Source organism: Trichogramma pretiosum, unplaced genomic scaffold (genome assembly GCF_000599845.2).
Source record: "Trichogramma pretiosum strain Unisexual culture from Peru unplaced genomic scaffold, Tpre_2.0 scaffold35, whole genome shotgun sequence".
NCBI lineage: Eukaryota > Metazoa > Arthropoda > Insecta > Hymenoptera > Trichogrammatidae > Trichogramma > Trichogramma pretiosum.
Window position 1 is genome coordinate 1,590,183 of NW_019640943.1, and position 20,721 is coordinate 1,610,903.

General features: G+C 40.4%; 3 protein-coding genes across 6 annotated transcripts in view; 1 reads left to right on the plus strand and 2 right to left on the minus strand.

Annotated features, from left to right (window-relative positions):
* The window catches only part of LOC106653399 (lateral signaling target protein 2 homolog), a 77,834-nt gene that overhangs the window by 41,867 nt on the left and 15,246 nt on the right, over positions 1-20,721 (minus strand). The gene's annotated exons all lie outside the window — the stretch shown is intronic.
* Positions 3,097-6,026, plus strand: LOC106653400. Its single transcript, XM_014372812.2, has 4 exons — positions 3,097-3,391; positions 3,796-4,114; positions 4,850-4,913; positions 4,993-6,026. The coding sequence occupies exons 1-4, from the start codon at positions 3,237-3,239 to the stop codon at positions 5,931-5,933; spliced, it is 1,479 nt and encodes a 492-aa protein (XP_014228298.1). The 5' UTR covers positions 3,097-3,236; the 3' UTR covers positions 5,934-6,026.
* On the minus strand, positions 8,878-15,794 carry LOC111693391 (zinc finger protein 322-like). Its single transcript, XM_023457928.1, has 2 exons — positions 15,652-15,794; positions 8,878-9,739 (listed from the first exon to the last, which is right to left on the minus strand). The coding sequence occupies exons 1-2, from the start codon at positions 15,789-15,791 to the stop codon at positions 9,322-9,324; spliced, it is 558 nt and encodes a 185-aa protein (XP_023313696.1). The 5' UTR covers positions 15,792-15,794; the 3' UTR covers positions 8,878-9,321.

Below are 20,721 nucleotides of genomic sequence, written 5' to 3' on the forward strand. Positions count from 1 at the left end.
AAAAAGTGTAACCTCTTTTTTTTGCAACAACTCTTCGCACCCGCGCCGAGCAGTAGCCAGCTATACTCGTACTATACACCGCGCGATTCACCACAAGACTACTTCTCTCTCTCTCTCTCTCTTTTTTTATATACTTTTAATTAATTCCGCGGCGCGCTCCGAGGAAGCTACATAGCTCCGCAGCCACAGAAGTTTCTCATAAATCTATTCTGAAGAAATAAGAGTAGACGAAGCTCGGGCCCCGGCGCACTTATAACATTGTAAGCGCGCCCGAGACGCGCTCGTTAGAAGTTTTTTCTCCTTTATACGCCAACTGTACAAGCTCTCTCGTATATATATAATATATATATAAGCGCAGTAGTACAAAACTCATCATCGTCCTACGTGCCGTAGCTACAGAAGCAGCGCAGTAGCAGCAGCGCGAAGGGCAAAAATTTGATGGTAAAAAATAAAATAAAAAAAAAATTATAAAAGGAAGAGCAAGGAGGAGTGTAGGCAAAAATATGTGCTAGCTGCGCTCTTATCTTTGGCGCGGAAATATACGTATGGGAAAAAGTGCACTCGAACGATCTCGCGAGTGAATTAATTTCGAAGCTTTTTGACGAAAACAGCCTTCGCTTCGCGCGCTTGAAAGATTTTTGTGTTGAGACAATTTTTTGTATTATTTCGCACCCGATAAAACTTATTCATGAAAAACAAATTGAATTGTCCCTTACGCAATTTGTAGTAAATAAAAGAGCTCGTTTCAGTGTTCAATTATTCGAACCGATGAAATTGTGCAGTCATGAAGCTGCATAAAGTCAATTGATACACATTTATGCCTCTGGAGATTTGGTAAATCTGAGCATTCATAAGTTATGTAATTCATCGATGTTTCTCATGAATCTTTAATCGACATTTATATTTTTATATTTACTCAAGGAATTAATTTTATTCCGAGTGCAGAGTTTAACTGTCGAAAAAAGAGTGAAACAATTCTAAAAAACGTTTTCAAGACTCAACGGCGCGCGAGCACTAGAGAAAAATTAAAAAATTACCTTCAAAATGATAAAATATTTAAATCCATTTTTCGTACACGTTTTCGGAGAAGTACGCGCACCGAAGCTCGAAAGGTGCGCACTGAATATTACATCGTGTATACGCGCAAGTAATTTTGAAGGGCATATCTACAATTTACCGGAAAAGTACGCTGAAGAAGAAAAAAGTTTCCTCGCGAAGTGTACCGTACGAAAACGGCTCATTGAGTCGTCAAAATTGTGGAGTTTAAAAAAAAAAAATGCAACGGTAGAGGAAAGTAAATTGCTTTTCCGAAAATCGAATGAAAAGTTTTTCGATTAATGAGCTCTCCTCGAGCATTCGAATAATTTCATATCAAAAGAAACTAACGAATCCATAAATAATTTCGTAATTCTCTCCGTATTATCATGGTAATGTGATAGCTCGTAATACGATACGATATACCGATTAATGCGCGATATTAAATTATATCCCCCCCTCCCAAAAAAACTCGCCGTCGTTCGGCTAATTATTAATTCAACGGCGCATTACGTGCAAGCGTATACGTCGAGCCGCCAATTTACCATGCATGTTTTATCGTCGCCAGTCTAGTCCTCTATATATACTTTACGGGCCGTTTTAAAGCTTTTCGTCGCTGCAATACGTTATCGGTGACTGTTTTCACATATCCCCATTGCTTCTGGTTAATTTTCGCACTATCCGGGCTCCGACTCTATATGCAGCCCGGTAATCAACGTTACAATGGCGTTCGCTCGAGGTTGGTTGGCATGTATATAAGTTATATGTACTCGCAAGCTTAAAACTTTGCTGGTATTACCCTATAGTGTCTGTGTGTGTGAGTGTATTTGCTCAGTCGCGCGCATTACAAGAGTTTTCGGCCTCTCTCTCGCTTCCTCTATCTCGCTTTCAGCTCGGCTCTCTCTCTCTCTCTCTCTCTCTGAATTATACATACAAAGGCGCAGGGGGGTGCAAAACTTTATAAACGAACAAGGAACGCTGCAAAGAGAGAATGAATCGTTGCCACGCGCATATAATTAGGAAAGCCGGGGAGTGCAAAATTTTCTCAAGGAACACAAGTAGTCCAGCCGAACGAGTGTTAATTACGAAACAATCGCTCGTATATAGTAGCATATATGCGCTCATACACTGGATAAGTGTGTGTGTGTGTGTGCACAATTCAAAGTTGAATTCGTCAAAGTCTGCAGCTTCTGCTGCTTCTGCTGCTTCTGCATATAGTAGCTTCCGTCGTTTTACAAGGAAACACAAACACAAAAGGAGGATGACTGACTGATATATACACGGGCGTGTAGGGGGTGTGGGGTGGCTCGTGTTTGCATTGAATTCCGTGAGCCGTGCGCGCGATATACGTAGATCCGTCGGAAGATTGTCTTTCTATTAGTGCGTAAAAATCCATCCAGTTTTATTTTCCGGATGAAAAAAAAATGTTGTTGCTTTCAGCTCGATTGAGGCGAGAGTGAGGGATAGATCGATCTTCGAAACTCGGGAAGGGAAAATTGATCATTGAAAAAGTGTACGCAAAAGTTTCTGAGAAAAGTTGCGTACTCTGATATTTTTTCAAAATTACATCGGCTAAGAGAGAGAGAGAGAGAGAGAGAGAGAGAGAGAGAGAGAAAAGAGTACGAGCAGCGTAACAATTGTACAAACGTAACAATTTTTTACGCCGTAGAAAATTAAGCAAAAAGTTTTCAATTAGACGCGGCGGTGTCGCGAGAGTGTCTTTTTGACCCTTAATTTCTTCTCGACGTTTGCGAGCGAGTAAAACTTGCGTGTGCGCGTGGCAGAATATGCTAAATCTCTCAAGATTTAACGAGCTCGCTGTCTCTCCCTTTCTCGTAGTACGTGCAAAAGAAAAACATAATTAAGCTAGCTGCGAGACAACAATTTTCGAAAGTTATACAAATTACTTTGTTAAAAAGTAAAAAAAAAATTATAAATGAATGAATAAATGACAGTCGTATTTAATTTGTCACTTACGTTAATTGTAACTACCTATACCTAGACAATAATACAGATAGAAGAAAGGAAAAGCGAGTAGGGAGAGAGTAGCGCGAATGTAAACAACGATCTCGGTAGTACGCTCAGTCGTCGATCGTGTAACAAGTGACAACGTGACATACGTATAAATACGTATTTCCACGCGTGAAAACTCGGGGTCGCGTTTACTAAAAAAAAAAAAAAATTCGCAATCGTGCAAAACAATGTCCTCCTCCGGGTCGCGAGATCGCAAGAGACAGTGTTCGGAGCCGTTAAGCCCGAATTACCAAGACAGGCGGGTAGTGGTAGACTACGCCGACTCCATGGACGGAATGACGGACATGGACGAGCAGAGCCAAACGGGCGAGGAGGAAATATCGTGAGTAATTACAATTATTGCGCAGCGCTGGAACAAAATAATCATACCGCGTCATGAAAAAGGCGTTGCTTGGCTCGAGAAATACAAAAAAATCTTGAGACTGATGAACCAAAAAAAAAATAGAAACACACACGATTGATTCACGTGATTTTCACGCGTAACTCTCGAGCACTGAAAAATGTGAACTCGTAACTGCAACCGAGCAGACAGCTTCCAGGCTCATTGGCCGAGTCATGCGGCACAGATATACGCGGTCACTTTTGCCCGTCGTCCGGCTAAATTTCAGCCTGTCTCAAGATATTTTTCTGTATTTCTCGAGCCAAGCAACAACGCCTTTTTCACGACGCGGTATGATTTTTTTTGATTCCAGTGCAATCGATAAATCCGACTTTCTATTTATACAGGGCCATCTTCACGTGGCGCGGCTACAAGGACGAGGTGTATCTGCCCTACCTGCACGAGTTCATGATCGGCGAGAACGTCGACGTGACGATCGAGCACAACAGCGGCTTCGTGGACTTTCACCGCGACATCGTGGCCGCCGCGAGTCCGTACCTGATCAGGCGGGTCGAGGAGCTCGAGCGCGCCCAGGAGCCGACCCTCGTGGAAATATCCGCCAAGCCCTGGCTCTTGAAGAATCTGGCGGATCTGCTGTACACGGGCGAGGTGGCGGTCGAGCGCAGATACGTGAGCAGGCTCTATCATTTTTTGCGATTTTTGGAGGTGATTATTACTGCTGCTTATTTGGTGTCGATGAAATATATGCGCGATTACCGATCATTTAAGGGGAACTTTTGGTAATAAGTTCGATTAAATATAAAAAAAACGTAGAAACATAGTTTTCTTTCAAATTTTTGGTCACTTATTTATTATCGGTATAAAAAAATCAGTTACACCGAAAAAAAAGTTCTTATTTGTCCATGAAGTTTAAGAAAAATACAATCAATTAATAATTCATGATCTTAATTTTCATTATCGTGCAGTCATTACCATTTAAGGTTCAGAAAAAAATTAAAAATTCAGCTATCGTTCTTAAATGTTCGTAACTGCCACTTGATTCGAAGAAAAAATTATTAATTCATATTCAGTTACGTACGTGAATTTTGTTGCACAAACTTTTTCATAAAATTAGATTTCACATTTAGGTAAATTAAAATTATCTCATGTGAATTACTTGAGTTGCTACAAGTCAAACGCTAGTTTTTATATACTATTTATAAGTCAAGTCAACAAAAATTACAGAGTGACAAAAGTGACAGAAAATTGTAAAGAATACTGTGTTTTTGCTTATTCGTTTTTTCCGTAATTTCTATTACCGAAGGTTCCCATAGATAACTGGTCATTGCGTATTTTTTTCATCAAGTGAACAAACAAATCTTTCTTTATTTACTCATTCATTCATTTTTTTTTTTTTTTTTTTTTTTTTTTTTTTTTATTTTNTTTTTTTTTTGACACCAGGTGGATTTCGGTGTCAACCTCGTCGACGAAAATCCCCTCAAACTAAATCTAACCCCGCGTGAAGGTAAACTATCACTAATCTCTTCGCAATTTCCATCAAAATTTCAACCCATAAATAATAATAATATTCTATACATCCACAGAAATGCATCCGGACATGGTGCTGGCCCTGGCGTCTCGCGTGCTCGTCATGGGCGGCCCCGTCAAGCTCATCCAAGCCCGCTACAATCTGGACATGGACAAGTTACGGGCGTACGTGCACCTGCACCGTTTCCAGTACGGCGAGGCGGAGCGACTCAGGCTCAGCGAGATCGTCATGAGATTTCGCGCCTATCAGAAGCAGGAGGACCAGTGCTCGTCGTGGCCGCAGCGGCCGTCGTACATCGACGACTTCAAAGGCAGCGACGACGACGAGAATTCGAACGCGAGCGCCGTGTCGATCGCCCCGACGGTGACGTCGGAGTTGGCGGCGGCGGAGTGGGTGCTGTCGACGGACGACGACGAGACGAGGTCCTGGTGGTCGTTGGCCCTCGGCTCGCCCATGCCCGACCAGCCCGAAATCAACAACGACAACAAGAACGACAACAGCGGCAACGACAAAGACAAAGACAAAGACAAAGACAAGCTGGACATCGACGAGTCGACGTGCTCCAGTAGCATCTACGTCGGCAGCGAGCGGCCGTCCAGCACGTCCTCGGCGGCGTTCGCCGACAACGAGGAGGACATGTGCTTCTGCGGCCGCGGCTTCGTCAGTCCGGCCTACGGTGGCAGCGGTCGTTCCTGCGCCGCGTGCGTCGCCTCGGGCCTCGTGATCGAGCCCTCCGCGAACGATCAGCAGCAGCAGCGCGAGATCCGCAGACGGGAACAGATCGAGGAGCAGGAGAGGCAGCGACTGGCCGCGTACAACTTGTCGCTGCAGGTGAGCATCCAGCAGGTGAACGAGGACCCGACCGTCAGTCCGACGAGGAAGAGACGCAAGATCGACCCGGACGTGCTGTTCAATCTGCAGAACATGATCAAGTGGTTCGCCGAGCACTCGGGGGCGACGAAATGCAAGGTCCAGACGAAAATATACGTTCGATAGGATTTTTTTTGTGTACATACGATCTGTGTACGCGATCTCACCGTGTAAATTTGTGTATAAATGTAAATAATTAAAATCGATACATACAATTTATCTCGTATATCCCCTCTCTACTGGCGACATTAGCCACGAATTTATCCCTCGTATATACACATACGCGTATAGGGCCAAGAGAGTAAACTGCTAATCTATGTACAGCCGCTCGCGCATAGCTCGAGTCTTGGTAATTAATTATACGAGCTGCGCAGCGCGCAGTGCACGCGAATTACAAAGTACGTAGATATACGTTATAATGTTAAAGCCGATGCGCTTATATATACCACCGACGCCGCTGCTGCAGCGAAAGCCTATATAGGCGGACTCGCGCAGCTTTGGGATGTATATAATACGCGGAGCCGCAAAACTTCAGAGAGAGCAGAGTCTGTTCGGTGTGTCGCGCGCCCCACGCTCATTACATCCTGTATTATATGATCGCATAGTAGAGAACTCGATATCCTATAAAACTTCGATCGCTGTATCGTATAGGGTTTTCAGCGCTTGAGTCTTTGGCAATTAGTCGATTAAGGCGAATTAATCATCAACGTAATCCGGAAACACCCCGATGTTGAGAGTTTGTATATATTTACGCGTGAAGAATTTGGAAAAGGCACTCGGTGTGTATGTAACGCATTACAAACCCGTTTAATCGATTGATATCGAATTTGGCGGGGTAAAGCTTTGACTGCCATTTCCCGGCTCTCTCTCTCTCTCTCTCTCTCTCTCTCTAGTTAACCCAAAAAGCACATTGAGTAGTTGAAGGCAAAAAAAAAAAAGAGAAAAATTAAAAGGTAGAGAGAAACGTGTGGGGGGATATCAGCAGCTCTCGTTCATTTGCCAATCTAACCGTACAGAAAATACGAGCAATTTAGATAAATCGATAGAGCCGATAAAAGCACTGCACTTCGAAACGAGGCGTATATATACGTATATATGTATTGGTTGACACTCGGTGCCTCCAATATCAGCTATAGAGAGAGAGGAAAAGAGACTCCCTTCCACCCCCCCGCAGGGCCAATACAAACAAAATCGTTTGTGTGCAGTGTGTACTACGTACTGCTGCATATATGTATATAAAGCCCAGAGTACGGTGTACCCCGCCCTCGCAGTGGCTATATAGCTTATACGAGCTTTTCGACAATAGCCAAGGGAATGTTTTAAAAACCTCCCGCGCGATCTGGTGTGGGTACGCTCCGGGGCACGTGGCACACATACACACACATACTCTAACACACGGACGCGCGACGGGGGCGCGCCCACGCCCAAGCATACACAAACATTCGCGTGCATTGGCAAAAGGTGAAAAGCGGGTCACACTATTGAAAAGCTCGAGCACACAGCAACGTCGGTATTGTTCTCTCGGTCGTTATGTATATTCGTGCATAGACACACGTACGCATACGCATACACAGATATAAAATATAAAAGGTTCACCCGTGACAGATTATAGTATAGCTCGATATGCGAGGCGAGCGAAGATTTTACGCATGTTTCCTTATTTTATATAGTATATCTATCTGGCGCTGCTGCAGCTGCGAAAGCTCACTCAAGTCGAGCTTTTGTTAAAATTCGAGATATATAATAAATTTTACAGTCGATGCGTATATAAAGCGTGTACCATCGCAAAATGGCCAAATATAGAAATGAGCAACTTAACCACTCGTCTCTATTTATGTACAATTAATAATAATTCGTACTCTCGCGCACACGTACATACATACGAACGACGTCTGTATACTATACAATATGCATGATATACTCGAGGGGTGCGTACGTATGTACGTGTGCTCCGTGTGCGTATAAACTCGACGCGAGAGAAGAGAGAAGAGAAACGAGGTCAACGGGACGAATTTACGCAATCCTCCCGCAGTTTGTATTATTATACTCGCAGCATAGCGTACGAGCTTACGTACACACATACACACACAGAGATATATACGCACACTTGACTCTTTCTCGCTCCTTACATTATTTATCATCTCTCGCGCGCGGGCGCGGCGCCGGAGCTAGCTCTAGCCGTATACACACGTATACAGCGAGGGTGCAAATTTGTCTCTCGAATTAAAACTTAGTTACTTAACCACAGCCGTGTATACTTATGCACGTACGTTGCGTTAAATTACGTACTCGGAGCTGCGTATTGTGCGCATCGTTCGTGCGTATGTATATTTATATATATAATAGATGCCGAGCTCCGTCGTCGCGCTTTTGGGGTGTTAATTTTGCGAAATGTTTCTCGAGATGTACGAGCTGTAAGTGGCTCATTACGTTTTGGTAAGAAATTGAAGCGCTCGGCAAAGAAATTTTTCCAAGCTGTTCCGAGTGCTATACCGAGTATACGAGCAACGAACTTTAATAATTTGACTGCGCGTTTTCACCCCGACATCTGTTGGCGAATTTATTCAATCTATTTTGTGTGATCATGAACGCTCAAGGAGAGACGTACGTTAAGGTAATCGCTATTGAAGAAACAGATAAGCTGAAACTATATCGTTTATATCGTTTTTCGGAAAGATCATTGACAGAATTTAAAAAAGTCATTCAGAAATGTTTGTAAAAATTTACGCGTATTCTTTGACCAATTACAAAATGTTTTTCTACGTAGCGTGAATCAAATTGACATAAAATGCACAGAGAGTAGTAATTATAGCAGTACACGAAATTTCGTCAGCTTCAGAAATAAAGTACCTTTGAAACTGAACTACGGTGTAATGATAGTTCATATCACAGAGATTCAGGTAAAACACCACGATATTGGCACAATTTTTATTAACAGTTAAAAAAAACTAGTACTTGAACATCTATATAAAAATTGTCAAGGTAAAAATCAACGCTTTTAATTATTTGACTGTGAAATGCACGCTATTATTCTCTGAGAAAATATTAAAATTATGCGACTGCAATAAGCTTGAGTTATCCGTATAAGCAATATATTGTTTAAAAAAACTTGGTTATCATACATTAGAATCCACGAGCTTTTTTTCGCCTATGCCTTTAGAGATTTAGATATGTTTATTATGAATATCGTAGAAAATAAAATCGCATTTGTATGCAAAAATGTACTAGCATTTATCACAATTTTAACGTAACTTTAAGGATTATACAGTTGATAATTTCAGTGAATCTGATGAACTTTTTATGTGTCAATTCAAATTCGATGACATCTCATCTGAACAAACTTCTTAATTTTTTATGCCTTCATGGACTGTCTTCGTGGACTAATTTTTTCATGGTGTTTTCGTCCAAATTTCATCTCGCATTTGTCGCATGCGTAGTCTTTGCGTCCCTCGTAGATCGTCTTTTGGCGTGTAATAAAAAGAGATTGATGTGCAAACTTTTTTTTGCACTTGTCTCATAGATAATCTTTGCGACCATCATGGACTGTCTTTTGGTGCTTCACCAAAGAACTCTTATTTCCAAATTTCTTCTCGCACTTGTTACATGCGAAATCTTTCCGACCTTCGTGTACCGTTTTTTGATGATAAAGCAAAGACGATCTTTTTGTAAATTTTTTCTTGCAACTATCACATTCATAATCTTTCCGACCCTCGTGTGATGTTCTTTGGTGGTAGAGCAAACTGCTTCGTCCCCCAAATTTCATTTCGCATTTGTCGCATGCATAGTCTTTACGTCCTTGATGGACCGTCTTTTCATGCAAGAGTAAGGTCGATGTGAGTCCAAATTTCTTCTCGCAGGTATTACACGTATAATCTTTGCGACCTTCGTGTACTGTTCTTTGATGTGCAAGCAAATTCGTTTTGTATCCAAATTTCTTCTCGCACTTGTCGCATGCGTAATTTTTGTAGCCTTCGTGGACTGTCCTTCGGTGATTCAACATATCTGTTTTCCTTCCAAATTTTTTCTCACACTTGTCACATGCGTAATCTTTCTGACCTTCATGTATTAACATTTGGTGCTTCAACAAAGTCGATTTTTCTCCAAATTTATTTTCACACCTATCGCATGAATAATCTTTACGACCTTCGTGGACCGTCTTTAGATGGACAAACAAATGCATTTTTTGTGTAAATTTCTTCTCGCACCTGTCACACGTGAAATCTCTGAGACCTTCATGGACTGTCTTCTGGTGAGTGATCAAGTTAGGTTTGTTCCCGAATTTCTTCTCACATTTGTCACATGAGTAGTCTCGGCGACCTTCGTGGACTGTTTTCATGTGCACGAGCAAATACCCTTTATCGCGAAATTTTTTTTTGCAATTGTCGCATGCATAATCTTTGCGACCTTCATGTATTGTCCTTTGGTGCAAAAGCAAATCCGATTTTCGTCCAAATTTTTTCTCGCACTTGTCGCATGCATAATCTTTCCGACCTTCATGGATTGTTTTTTGGTGTTTGATCAAATTGCCACGTTTCCCAAATGTCTTCTCGCATTTGTCACATGGGTAATCTTTCCGAACTTCGTGTACTATCTTTTGGTGAAAGGACAAATGCGATTTGTGTCCAAATTTCTTCTCACACTTGTCGCATTTGAAATCTTTACGACAATCGTGAACTGTATTTTGATGTATGAGCAAATTCGATTTTTTTGTAAATTTCGCATCACACTTGTCCCATGAGAAATCTTTACGACCTTCGTGGATGGTCTTTTGGTGTGAAAGCAAATGCAATTTTTCTATAAATATCTTGCCGCACTTGTCGCATGCTAAATCTTTGCGACCGCTATGGACTACCTTTATGTGTGTGAGTAAACTCTGCTTGCTTGAAAATCTCTTGGCGCACTTTTCACACAAGTAATCTTTGAAGACTTCATGGAATATTTTTTTGTGCTTGAGTAAAGTTGATTTATTTTCAAATTTCCTCTCGCATTTGTTGCACGTAAAATCTTCGCGATTTTTATGTACTAATTTTTGGTGAGTGAATAAACTTAATTTTTTCACAAATTTTTTCTCGCACTGGTCACATGAAAAATCATTGCGGCCTTTGCCTTTGTGTTCTGATATTTGGTGCCTACTCAAATGACTTCGAAACTCAAATTTGTTCGCGCACTTGTCACAAGCGAAACTTTTTTGTTTATCGTGAATTGTGTATCGGTGTGTTATCATACTTGATTCTTGTGTAAATACCTCGTGGCAAATTTCAGAAATTTCTTCTTTATCGTTTGAAACAACAATATCAGGCTCACTTAAATTACCTTGAGAGACAACTTCTTCGATTTTGTTCTCACTTTTATCCATTTTGGTACTTACATTAAACGTCGGATTTTTCTATTTAGTGCTACGGAAATCGAATGAGTAAAATTTATCTTTTAGTGTTATGACTTGTTTCTTCACGAAAGACTACATTCAAACTAATTTGGTATTTCTATAAACATGATCAGTGTGACGATCGGCGATGTCTAAATCGTTCTTAATTAGATTGATTACAATTAAGCTACCGATTTATTGGGTTTACGTTGTTATTATAATTTTCAAAGCGTTTAAAAGTGGGAAATAGAAAACTGATTAAGGATACCTCAAACGTGTCATTTTGAAATAGAAAAGTTTGAGAGTGGTGTGATGAGTTTTGTGATGAAGTGATGTGTTTTAAAAATGTATGCGATTGGATCATTTACTTGTAAGTACCTTTTCTATTGTTAGCATCAGTTGGCCACTTGAAATTTTTATCGCTATAAAAAACTTATAAGTTCAACTGGCCCCATGGCCCCCATCTTACATGTCTCAGTTGAAGTATTTACTCAAGTTGGTCTTTATTACAGCGCAGTGAAATCGTACTTCTAATGTTTAAACTAAGTTTATGGCGCGGACTAGTGTTTCTTTGCTATCGGACTGAGTTTACAGAACTGACAACGTGTCTATTCATCTTTCACGGCTACATTTTATATTTCTAAAATCAGAGCTTTATTGCAGTCTAATTGAGTCTTTTTGATCATGGCCATCTGATTTTCTGCCGAATATCTGTGCTACAGTAAATCGTTATATCACGCGGAAATACTTTAATTAATTTTTTACTATATTCATGATTATACTCATGTGATGTGACAATATCACACTCGCTCTTGCCAATTGTTCTCGCGCTGTGAAGTAAGTACTTACGTGTACCACTGGATCTATGACATGGCAAAAACTGGAGTTACTGACTTCAGATTTTACTCCGATAATTGTGGAGGCCAAAACAGAAACTACATAATCTTTACAATGTATTTGACAGTAGTCGAAGAATTGCAGATTTAAATAACACACAGGTTGGTACCAATTTTTTTCTTTACAGCATATATATTTTTTATATTTTCTTAATCGATGCTATATAATTCATTTAGGTTTTTAGAGAAAGGGCATACTGAAACGTCGGGCGACTCAATGCACTCGACGATCGAGAAGGCGATCGGCAAAAGGAATGTCTATACGCAAGATGAGCTTATAGAAATTATGAAGGTGGCAATAAAAATGAACCACTATATTCAGTGAAAGAGCTTCAGTTATACGATATCATCAACTTCTCTGAAATGATCGAAAAGAGTACGTGGAGAAATGAAGGTGTTTCCCAAATTTCGAAGTTTGTACACTGAGAGAAGAATTTCTTAACAGTTAATATGCACTACATAGTTGAATTTTGCGACCGTGATATTTTTATATTTAAAATTCAAATATTTATAGTTACCCTACCGAGCTTAACAGTAGATATGTGCGCGTCGCAAAACACTGACCGCGGTCATGAACGCTTGGTCATTCAAGTTTGGAGTCCGAACAAAAATAACCGCCTTTTTGATTCGTATACCAAAACGGAGTTAATTTGCGGGCGTTTTTCACGGCTTCTGTGGTTGTTAATAAATTATATAAACATGGAGGCTTTACTGAAAGATAACGAACTGGACGAATATTTCCCACTGTTTTTCTGTAAGTTAATCTTTATATATACTTTTTACAATTTACCGAAAGTCTGACGATCGACATAACAGATACTGGTAATGTGCGCATCTGCTATTTTAGTTCAAATACTAACCGCTTACGTAACCTCTTTTTTATGTAAGAAAACGGCATTACAGATATCGAGACGTTGAGAGATTTAGTCTACAGCCCAAGTGAATTATTTCAACTTGTTCCAGTTCTTGGTGCACGGTTGAAATTGAAACGAATTTCAAGCAGCAACGTAAGAATCAAACTAAAATTGATTCGTATATTTTGATAATTTTAAAGGGCAACTTGAGAGATTGAAATTTTTGGTTTCAGGTAGTCCCTCTGAAAGCATAGAGGATGGTGCCCAAAACAACATGATTGAAATTTCATCAAAAGTTAATCATAGAATCGCCCAACCAGAACCTGATTTCGCCACACTCTTTGCAGAAATAAGAAAACACTGTACTCAGCCAGCAGTAGTAAACTTTGATTTAGAGAGGTGCTTGAAAAATCATGCATTTGGAAGAGCGATTCTTAATCATAGTCAAACTCATGCAGAACTTGATACACAGTGCCAATCGTATTTGGTGAATATCGTATCAGTGCACTTCCTGAATTTGAGAATGTAAGTTCAGTGTGTTTATGTGCTTATAGGTTATGAGTTCAGTGTTTATGTTATGTTTATTTTTGGCATCACAAAATTGTTTTAGATCTCTCCAAAATGAGGATCATCATCTTTTGGCAGCAAAAATCCAAGAGCAAAAATCAAAGAGATTGACTATACTTTGATATAATATTAATAAACATTCTGTTATTTCTTTGTTACAGCGCGAGTCGTTAAGGTGATCTTGGAACCAGCTGCGCAACAGATACAATCACTTACAACTGGCGATAGCGAAAGGTAGCAGACGTTTTCGAACCATGTCCAGGAACAACCATGAGATCATCTACAGGCTGGACTACTTGTGCCACTACACCCATCATTTTGGAAATTATTACAATAGAACTTTCGAAGAGCTGTGCTAAGAAGCGGGAATAGTAATTATGTTCGACGACTAGATGAACCGCTTTTTGTATCTCTTTGTAATGTTGTATGAATAAAAAAGGTGTTCATTAACTTAAATGATCAAATGTGTTCTTTATTTCAACAATATAATGTATATAAATGTAAATAAAAATTAATAAAAATTTGTTTTTAATTTTTTACTTCTTTTTTTGTTTCGACTTTTACTTGTTCGATTACTTTTGAATTCTTTAATTTTCTTAAATTAATAGTAAGATGTTTCACATTTTGCAGCTGTTCATAAACAGCTGATTTTTTTCAATTTTTTCAATTTTCAATTTGATTTTTTTTACTTGTTTTTTACTTATTGTTTTTGTTTCGACTTTTACTTGTTCGATTACTTTTAAATTCTTCAATTTTCTTTAATTAATTGATAAAGATGTTTCACATCTTGCAGCTGTTCATAAACAGCTGATTTTTTTTAATTTTTTCAATTTTCAATTTGTTTTATTAATCAAATTAGTGCATTGAGCTATTATCGTTCGTTGTATGTTAATATAACATGATAAAAATGTCGACTTCCCTTAAGAAAACACACACTCATAGACACGTATATATACATGCAGTAATAAGTATCAGATTTGACAACGTGCATGATAGTGCATAGTCTCGCGACGTACATGCATAGACGACACATACGTATTATATGTATTATCGTATATGCATAAGCAAGAGAGAGAAAGATATCTCAACGCAGTCAATCTCGTAAGCTGAGCCGATACGTAAACACAGGCATACGCGCGTCGAGTCTCGGCAGCGGGCAGCATCAGAAAGCAGTTCTGTAGCTGGCGCGGCAACCAATCACAGCGCGTAGCGCAAACCGACGCTGTATAAGCAGTTCTACTACCAAAGTTGCGCTCGCTCGGACGGACGGACGGACGCTCGGTTTTTACGGGTTTACCCCTGACACCAAACGCGAATATAGATGTTTCACATCAAAAATTTGGTTATCATTCATTAGAAGCCACGAGCTTTTATTCGCCTATGCTTTTAGAAATTCAGATATGTTTATAATGAAAATCGTGGAAAATAAAATAGCGTTTGTTTGCAAAAATTTAATAGCATTTATCACAATTTCAACATAACTTTAAGAATTATACAGTCAATAGTTTCAGTGAATTTGATGAACTTTTTATGTGTCAATTCAAATTCGATGACATCTCATCTGAACAAACTTCTTAATTTTTTATGCCTTCATGGACTGTCTTCGTAGACTAATTTTTTCATGGTGTTTTCGTCCAAATTTCATCTCGCATTTGTCACATGCGTAGTCTTTGCGTCCCTCGTAGATCGTCTTTTGGCGTGTAATAAAATGAGATTGATGTGCAAACTTTTTTTTGCACTTGTCTCATAGATAATCTTTGCGACCTTATTGTGATTTGTTTTGGTGCAACAGCAAATGGTGTTTTTGTCCGTATTTCTTGTCGTATTTGTCGCATGCATAGTATTAACGTCCTTGATGACCAGTGTTTTGATGATAAAGCAAATACGATTTTGTGGTAAATTTTTTCTTGCATCTATCACATTCATAATCTTTGCGACCTTCGTGTGATGTCCTTTTGTGGTAGAGCAAACTGCTTCGTCCCCTAAATGTCATTTCGCATTTGTCGCATGCATAGTCTTTACGTCCTTGATGGACCGTCTTTTCGTGCAAGAGTAAGGTCGATTTGAGTCCAAATTTCTTCTCGCAGGTATTACACGTATAATCTTTGCGACCTTCGTGTACTGTTCTTTGATGTGCAAGCAAATTCGTTTTGTATCCAAATTTCTTCTCGCACTTATCGCATGCGTAATTTCTACGAACCTCGTGAATTACTTTTTGGTGTCTGACCAAATGCGATTTCCGCCCAAATTTCCTCTCACAATTGTCGCATGCAAATTCTTTCTGACCTTCATGTATTAACATTTGGTGCTTCAACAAAGTCGATTTTTCTCCAAATTTCTTTTCACACCTATCGCATGAATAATCTTTACGACCTTCGTGGACCGTTTTTATATGGACAAACAAATGCGGTTTTTGTGTAAAATTCTTCTCGCACCTGTCACACGCGAAATCTCTGAGACCTTCATGGATTGTCTTTTGGTGCTGGATCAAACTAGGCTTTTTCCCGAATTTCTTCTCACATTTGTCACATGAGTAGTCTCGGCGACCTTCGTGGACTGTTTTCATGTGCACGAGCAAATACCATTTATGGCAAAATTTCTTTTTGCAATTGTCGCATGCATAATCTTTACGACCTTCGTGAACCGTCTTTTGGTGTCTAATCAATGTCGGTTTTTGTGCAAATTTCTTCTCACACTTGTCGCATGCATAATCTTTTCGACCTTCGTGGACTGTCCTTTGATGGATGAGCAAATTCGCTTTATTTCCAAATTTCTTCTTGCACTCATTACAGGCGAAATCTTTGCTTCCCTCGTGAATTATTTTTTGGTCCCTAAATATATTTGTTTTTTCGTCCAATTTCCGCTTGTACTCATCACTTGGGTAAGCAAGCTCGTGGAATCTTGTGATATGCAAGAGCAAACTATGTTTAGTATCAAATCTCTTCGCGCACATTTCACATAAGTAATTTTTGAAAACTTCATGGAATATTTTGTTGTGCTTGAGTAAAGTTGATTTATTTTCAAATTTCCTCTCGCACTTGTTACATGAGTAATCTTCGCGATCTTTGTGTACCAATTTTTGATGCGTAAACAAACTCGATTTTTTCACAAATTTCTTTTCGCACTGATCGCATCCAAAATCATTGCGGCTTCTGTGTTCTGATATTTGATGTCTACTCAAATGACTTCGGAACTCAAATTTTTTTTCACATTTGTCGCATGCGAAATCCATTTGTTGATTGTGAATTGTGTTTCGGTGAGTTATCAAGCTTGATTCTAGTGTAAATGCCTCCTGACAAATATCATAAATTAGTTTTTTGTCGCCTGAAACAATACTGTCGTTTTCACTCGGATTAATTTCCGAGCCAACTTCTTTGGTTTTCCTCTCATTTTCATCCATATCGATGCCTGAATAAACCAATGGATCCTTCAAAATTTTTCTTTTGAGATTACGGCTTGTTAGAAATACGACACTTGTACTAATTTGTTTTACTTATATTAACATGATCAATGTATTCGAGGCACGATGTGAAAATCGTTTACGATCTTATTGTTTACATCTATCTTACCGATTCATCTGTTTATACAATGTCCGTACAATATCGGAACCAGCTTAAATTGTCGAAAACATAGCAATAGCGGCAGAAAATATCGTCACTCGCTTGCTCCGACAAAGTCAGCGAGTTTTTGGATAACAAAAATTTACTGTACCTGTGTGTATGTCGCTTATGCGTCAATCGGATAATGACTTCTGTCGGATTTTTTTTAAAGTTTCATCGGTCAGAATTGCGTTCAGCAAAATCACGCGTCGAAATTGCTTTTACCCAGCGTTACTCGTTTGCTCCGTTCAATCATTTCTTGTCAATCAAATTGACAAGAAATGCACAGAGAGGAGAAAATATAGCAGCACACGAAATTTCATCAGCTTCAGAAATAAAGTACCTTTGACACTGAACTACGGTGTAATGACCGTTCATATCTCAGAGGTTCAGGTAAAACACCATCATATTGGCACAATTTTATTTTAAATTTAAAAAAATATTAGTATTTGACTAGTAGTCAAGGAAAAAATCAACGCTTTTAATTATTTCACTGTGAAATTATTCTTATCAAAAATAAATTGTTTAAAAAATTTTGGTTATCATTCGTTAAGAGCCATGAGCTTTTACTCGACTTTGCTTTTGAAGATACAGATATGTTCATTATAAAAATCGTGGGAAATAAAATCGCGTTTGTTTGCAAAAATTTAATAGCATTTATCACAATTTAAACATAATTTTAAGAATTATACAGTTGATAGTTTCAGTGAATTTGATGAACTTTTTATGTGTCAATTCAAATTCGATGACATCTCATCTGAACAAACTTCTTAATTTTTTATGCCTTCATGGACTGTCTTCGTGGACTAATTTTTTATGCCAATCTAACTGCTGTTTTCGTCCAAATTTCGTCTCGCATTTGTCGCATGCGTAGTCTTTGCGACCCCACGTAGATCGTCTTTTGGTGTTTAATCAAATGAGATTGATGTGCAAACTTTTTTTCCACTTATCTCATACGTAATCTTTGCGATCTTAGTGTGATATGTTTTTGTGCAACAGCAAATGGTGTTTTTGTCCGTATTTCTTGTCGCATCTGTCTCATGTATAGTCTTTAAGTCCTTGATGACCAGTCTTTTGATGATAAAGCAAAGACGATTTTGTGGTAAATTTTTTCTTGCATCTATCACATTCATAATCTTTGCGACCTTCGTGTGATGTCCTTTTGTGGTAGAGCAAACTGCTTCGACCCGCAAATTTCTTCTCACATTTGTCACACGCGTAATTTTTGCGACCCACATGGACTGTCCTTAGGTGATTCAACATATCTGTTTTCCTTCCGAATTTCGTCTCGCACTGGACGCAAGCGAAGTCTCTACGACCTTCGTGGACTGTCCTTTGGTGTCGGATCAAAATCGACTTTGCTCCAAATGTCAGCTCGCACGTGTCGCATGCGAAATCTCTGCGACCTTCGTGTACCGTCTGTAGGTGAACGAGCAAATTAAATTTTTGTGTATATTTCTTCTCGCATTCATTGCATGCGTAATATTTTCGACTTTCGTGGAATGTCCTGTGGTGCTTCAATAAAGTTGATTTCCTACCGAATTTCATTTTACACTTTTCGCATGCGAAGTCTCTACGACCTTCGTGGACTGTTATTTGGTGTATGAGCAATTGCTGCCGATCTCCAAAATTTTTCTCGCATTCGTCACACTGGTAATCTCTACGACCTTCGTGTACTGCTATTTGGTGCTTCACCAAGTCTGATTTACTTCCACACTTCCTGTCACACTTTTCACATGCAAAATCTTTCCGACCTTCGTGAACTATTTTTTGGTGCTTAACCAAGTCTGATTTGCTTCCAAATTTCCTCTCACACTTGTTACATGCAAAATCTCTTCGACCCTCGTGAACTGTCCGTACGTGCCCGATCAAATGCACTTTTTGTGTAAAATTCTTTCCGCACCTGTCACACGCGAAATCTCTGAGGCCTTCATGGACTATCTTTGGGGGACTCTCTTAAGGGCTTTGCCCAAGTGCTAAACCAGCCGGGTCCGAGTTTTTCATAACCACCCGAGAGTCGGTAACTTGTCGACTTTTGTCGACAAGGCTAAGTAGCTGGTTACTGCTAATTGTCGGCTCTTGGGTTGCCAGCCCAAGAGTCCGCATTGTCGTTGGCCCAATGAATAGTAACAGAAATTTCTGTGGATCAAGTGATCCACCGCTGGCGGACCCTCGGGTCAATCGGATCGCCAGCCCAGCGGCAGCAAATACGCGAGATGATGCCGAAGCACCAGAGGCAGAAAGGGCAGCAGTAAATTTCACCTGTACTGTCTGCAGCAGAGTTTTTACCACGCAGCGTGGACTTAGTGTACATTTCCGACAACACCCGAATGAAGCCAATGCGCGGATTGAGATATCGAGTAGAGGAAAACATTGGAAAGAAGATGAGATGCAATTACTTGCGAAGGAGGAGGCGCGGGCGGCGATTGATGGAGTTCACTTCATCAATAAGCACCTCTGCCGACGCTTTAATGTTGATCTTGTGAGGGTCCAAGGCCTTCGAAGGAAAGACACCTATAAGCAGATGGTACGTGACTACAAAGCCGTGCTGCAGGCCTCAAGTGACGCAAATGACAATACCTTAGCGTCCTCCTCATCTTCTAGCGTAGAGGTCATCGTTACGCCACGGAACATCGATTCCAATAATAATGAAGTGGACGGCAGTTCGTCCGGCTGCGATTCTTTCAGGCAACGCTCGATCTTCGAAGCGATTGGTGCCTTGATTCGCAGATCGGCGAACATTACCACGCACAAGGCTGATGTAATTAGGGGCATCGCCGAAGCCGTCCTAAGGGAAGACCAAATTTCATCTGTCGATGTCTGTGTATGGCTCGACCAGGTCTTCCCTTCCTCTACTACGCCTTATCCTCGTCGTCGGTGTTATAGCCGGCGACAGAGGAAGAAGATCTCGAAGCGAAGGGCTTCTGACGGGTGGAGAAAGAGGCGAAGAGAGTACGCAAAGATGCAGGAGCTGTTTGGCAGCAAAATGTCAGCAGCCGCGAAATTAGTCCTGGATGGCCCTATTAGGTCGGTGTTCCCTTCGATGGAGGAGATGGTTTCTTTTTGGGAGCCAATTCTCACTACTCCTTCGAAGGAGCTTGACGGTGTCACAGCCGTCGAGAATAGGGACCTCCAGTGGATAGCGGACCCTGTATCGATGCGTGAACTCCTAGCCTGCGAGGTGCCTTTGTCATCTGCACCCGGTCCTGACAGCATTACGTCGCGTCAGTGGCGTTCTGTTCCGATCTCTCTTAGAGCATTGTTCCTGAACGTTATCCTCGCGCTTGGCGGTTTCCCATCAGACCGCCTCTTGAGCCGGACGATATTTATACCTAAGAAAGACGGCAGCTCGCTACCATCAGAGTTCCGTCCCATTAGTGTCTCCTCTGTTGTCGTTCGTCATTTACACAAGGTCTTTGCTTCGCGTCTTATGCGGGCAAATCTTGTGGACGAGCGGCAGAGAGGCATGCATGATGGCTGCGCGGAGAATATCACTGTGCTTAGCACAATTCTCCGCGACGCAAAGTCATCGTTGAAGGAACTGCACGTCGTTTCGCTCGACGTTGCAAAAGCCTTCGACAGCGTCAGTCATCATGCGATAACATCGACACTCAAAAGGTTAGGCTTACCATC